Here is a 4304-nt window from a genome sequence, read left to right as displayed (position 1 = left end):
GGGTGGGGATGGGGCTCCATGGGTGAGGGAGTCGGGAGAGCAGGTGTGAAAGAAGCATGTTGTAACTACCTGGGTGTGCTGGACCCCTTAGGGTGAGCCTGACCCTCTCAGCCAGGCCTCAGCTTCTGAGACCGGCACCAGACATGCTCTGCTGAGTGGGCATCAGGTGGGAGCTGTGTGTCTGTCCTGGTTGTGGGTTGAGTGTGTCCTGACCATGTCTGGGTGTGAACAGTGGATGTTCTAGGTGTGAAGGGAGTGTGTCTGGGTGAGCTGTGTGTGTCCTGCGTGTAAGCAGTGCGCATCGCAGTTGTGAGCTGTGTTTGGGTGTGAGCTGTGAGCATCTTGGGTGTGAACTGTGTGTGTCCTGGGTGTGAGCAGAGTATGCATTGGGTCTGAGCTGTGTGTCCAGGTGGGAGTGGTGTGAGCCGTGAGCATTTGGGCTGGGAGTTCTGCATCATGTCTTGGGTGTGAGCTGAGCGTGTCCCGGGTGTGAGCTGAGCATGTCCCAGGTGTGAACTGAGTGTGTCCAGGGTCCAAGTAGTGTATACTGGGTCTGAGATGTATGTCTAGGTGTGAGTGGTATGAATCCCAGGTGTGATCTGTGAGCATCTAGAGTGTGAGCTGTGCACCTTCTTGGTGTGAGCAGAGTGTCCCAGGTGTGAGTTGAATGTATCTGGGTATGAGCTGTGTCCCAGGTGTGAGCGGAGTGTGTCCCAGGCGTGAGCAGAGTGTGTCCTGGGTGTGAGTTGAATGGGTCTGGGTGTGAGCTGTGTATCTCAGGTGTGACCTGTCCTTGGTGTGAGCTGAATGTGTCTCAGGTAGACCTGTGTCCCAATCGTGAGCAGAGTGTGTCCCAGGTGTTAGTTGAATATGTCCTGGGTGTGAGCTGTGTGTGTCACAGGTGTGAATTGAATGTGTCTGGGTGTGAGCTGTATATCTCAGGTGTGAACTGTTCATGTCCCGGATGTATGATGTGTGTGCCCCCACATGATGGATGCATGTTCTCCGGTATGTCTGTATGCCCTTGTAGCGCCTCTGGGTCAGGGCCTGTGTGTGTCCCAGGTGTGAAGTGTACCGTGTCCAGACGTAAACAAACCAGGCTTTCTGCATACCGCCCCTTTGGGGACTTTGGGACTCTGGGAGGGTCCAGGTGTAAACCATATCCTGTTGGTGTGAGCCCTGCATGGGGTGGAGGGGAACCCTCGGGGCACCAGCGAGTGCGACCTGGGAGTGAACTACACGGCACGAGGACACCGCTCTTCCGGAGCCCCACACCCCTACCTGGGTTGGTAGAAAGGAGCCCAGCCCCCAACCCAGCTCAGCAGCCAGGGCGAGGCAGGAAGACACAGGTCGAAACCTTTAGAAAACTTGAGAAATTGTGAAAGATGAGTCAGAATGAAAAAAAATGGGTCCTGTGGTTGAGTTGCTACCAAAAAAGAGGAAGTTCTGCTGGGAGCCAACTCACAGCCGCCCCCTCCGGATGATGCATGTTGTTGTTGTTGTTGTGAAGTGCCGTCGAGTCGGTTCCGACCCATAGCGACCCTGTAGAGGGTTTCCGAGGAGCAGCTGGTGAGCTCGAACCGCCGACCTTGCAGTTCAAACGGCTTTGCAGTCTGGCGCGTTAACCCACGGTGCCACCCCAGGACTTCCGGGATGATGCATAGGTAGTAAGTAAAATGAGCCAGCCAGGGCTGACTGGAGGGCCGGACTCCCCGGCTGGGCACCCCCGTCCCCCTCCCACCGCACTCCTCGGGAGCCCTCAGATCATCTTCATGTTGAATTTGCGGGCGCCCCCCTGGCCAGCGGCCGTGGCAGGTCCATCAACCTTCCGGAAGGAGTACTCCACCGAGAAGTTGTTTTTATGTTGCCCACGGCCACGGCTCCACACAAACAGCAAAAGGAAGCAAAAGAGGACGACGCCCAGGAAGGTGATGCAGCCCATGGCCGTGGACACCAAGATCGTGGTTAGGTCCAGCGGGAAGCGGGCAGCCGCCTGCGTCTCGTTGCGCCCCTCGCCCAGGGTCCGGTTGGTGGCCGGCTCAGCCTGTACCGTCAGCGTGGCGAAGTAGGTGTCGTTGCCGCCGGCGTTGCTGGCCACGCACGTGTAGGTGCCACTGTCCTGCGGCCGGGCGTCCAGGATTTCCAGCGTGCCATCCTGCAGTACTCGCGCCCGCCCGCCGCTGCTGGCGGTCACCACGCGGTGCTGGGGCGTCACCCAGGCCACCGTGGGCGCCGGCTCGCCCTCGGCCCGACAGAAGAAGTGGACGTCCTCTCCGGCAGTGACCGCTGTGTGCTGCAGCCGCCTCTCGCGGATTTTGGGCTTTCGGCACACAAAGTACTCGAACAGCGTGGAGTCCGGCAGGTCACGGAGGGCGTCCCCGCGGACCTCGGCTGGCGTGGCGCAGGCTGGCAGCCGCCCGTCGAAGTTGAGGGTCTTGCGGCGCTGGACGATCCACAGCAGGCGGCAGTCGCAGGCCAGCGGGTTGCCGTCCACTCGAAGCGTCTCCAGCGTGTTGACCGAGTGGAAGGTACACTCCTCCAGGGTGGACAGTAGGTTGTTGGAGAGGTTGAGCAGGCGGATTTGCCGCAGCCCCAGAAAAGCCTGGGGTTCGACCACGGCCAACAGGGCCCCGGCCAGGTGCAGCTCTCGCAGCCGGACCAGGTCGCGGAAGGACCCTCGGGGCACGGTGCTGATGGGGTTGAAGGACAGATTGAGGCAGGTGAGGTGGGCCTGCTGGCTCAGGGCGGCGGCCGGCACGGCACTGATGTTGGTGTGGGTGACGGACAGCGAGGTCAGATTGAGGCCCTGCAGGCTGCCGGCGGTCACCTCCTGCAGTAGCGGCCAGTTGTCAATCTCCAGGTGTAGCAGCCCCGGAAGTTTCTGGAAGTTCTGGTCCTCCAGCGCGGCGATAGCTAGGTGGCGCAAACGCAGGGCCCCCAGGCCTCGCAGGTGGCCCAGTGACTCGGCCGACAGCGCTGTGAGGTTGCAGCGTTCCAGCGTCAGTTCCTCCAGGGCCAGCAGCCCTGCGAAGGCGCGTCGGGAGATGAAGACCAGGTCGTTGTCGCCCACCTCGAGCCGCCGTAGGCTCCGCAGGTCCTGGAAGGTGTAGTCCAGCAGAATGACCAGCTTGTTCTCGCTGAGGTCCAGCAGCGTCAGGTTGGCCAGGCGTGTGAAGACCCCGGGCGGGATGAGCTTGAGCTGGTTGCCCCGTAGCCGCAGAATCCGCAGGCGTGGGAGGTCGTCGAAGGCGCCGGGCTCCACGTGCGCGATCACGTTGTCATTCAGGTCCAGCTCCTCCAACTGCGGCAGCGGGGCCAGGTCGCCTGGATTTAGGCAGCGGATGCGGTTCCGGCTGAGCTCCAGCACGCGCGTCTCTGCCGGGATGCCGTCCGGCACGGCGGTCAGCCGGCGGCGCGAACAGGCCACGGCCCGCGTCTGGGAGGAGCACTCGCAGCGCGCTGGGCAGCTCCCGGCGGACGGTGGGGCCGCTGGTAGAAGCAACAGCTGCAGGCTCAGGACGCGCAGCCAGCAGGTCATGGTGGGGAGCCTGGGCCTAGGGCCGCGCCACCATCCTCCTGGACACCTGCGGGGCAGGAGGGGGGCGTGTCAGCGCTGTACTGCCCCCCACCCTTCGAGACTCCCGTGAGTGTCTAAGCAGCCTTGTGCAGGGCGGACTTAAGGCGTGGAAGGTGCACCGCTTCCAGGGGGCGCCACTGAGCAGCCTTTATTGCCACCCCATTTCCATTTCCATCTCCATCTCCATCTGTGAGAGGTCATCCCTCAAATTCAAACTAAAGGCCATGGGTGCTATCTTACCCCGTGCACAACGGAACGGAAGTAAACGCTGCCCAGCCCGGCGCCATCTCCACAATGAGTTGTTAATTAGACCGTTGTGATCCACCAGGGTTTTCAATGGTTTGACTTTTGGAAGTTGATCCCAGGTCTTGCTTCCTAGTCTTATTCTAGAAGCTCTGCTGAAAACCTGGTTCAGCATCCTAGCAACATGGAAGCCTTCACAAGCAAACTTACTGGTCACTGTGCGTCAAATGCCTTGCTGGGAATTGTACTCAGGTCTCCTGGATAACCGCCACCCCACCCCCCCAAAAAAAACCTCACAAAAAGCCCTAAAACCCAATCCCATTGCCAACAAATCAATTCTGACCCATACCATCACCACAGGATGGAGTAGAAATGCTCATGGGGTTTCCGAAGCTGTCATCTTTATAGAAGGAGACACAGCCTCTTTCTCCCTCAGAGGGGCCGGTGGGTGGGTTCTGTAGCATAGTGAAGTATTTAATAAATC

General features: G+C 60.1%; 1 protein-coding gene across 1 annotated transcript; it reads right to left on the bottom strand.

The window, feature by feature from the left end:
• Positions 1-1753: 1753 nt before the first annotated feature.
• LINGO3 (leucine rich repeat and Ig domain containing 3) lies at positions 1754-3587 on the bottom strand. Its single transcript, XM_006868968.1, has one exon. The coding sequence runs from the start codon at positions 3536-3538 to the stop codon at positions 1760-1762; it is 1779 nt and encodes a 592-aa protein (XP_006869030.1). The 5' UTR covers positions 3539-3587; the 3' UTR covers positions 1754-1759.
• Between the last annotated feature and the right edge of the window lie 717 nt (positions 3588-4304).

Source organism: Chrysochloris asiatica, unplaced genomic scaffold (genome assembly GCF_000296735.1).
Source record: "Chrysochloris asiatica unplaced genomic scaffold, ChrAsi1.0 scaffold00125, whole genome shotgun sequence".
In the NCBI taxonomy this organism is placed as follows: Eukaryota; Metazoa; Chordata; class Mammalia; order Afrosoricida; family Chrysochloridae; genus Chrysochloris; species Chrysochloris asiatica.
Note: the sequence above shows the minus strand (reverse complement) of the source record. Positions and strands in the feature narration are given on the sequence as shown.

Coding starts and splice junctions, on each gene's coding strand:
- LINGO3 (XM_006868968.1), bottom strand. CDS start 3,538: ATGACCTGCTGGCTGCGCGTCCTGAGCCTGCAGCTGTTGCTTCTACCA.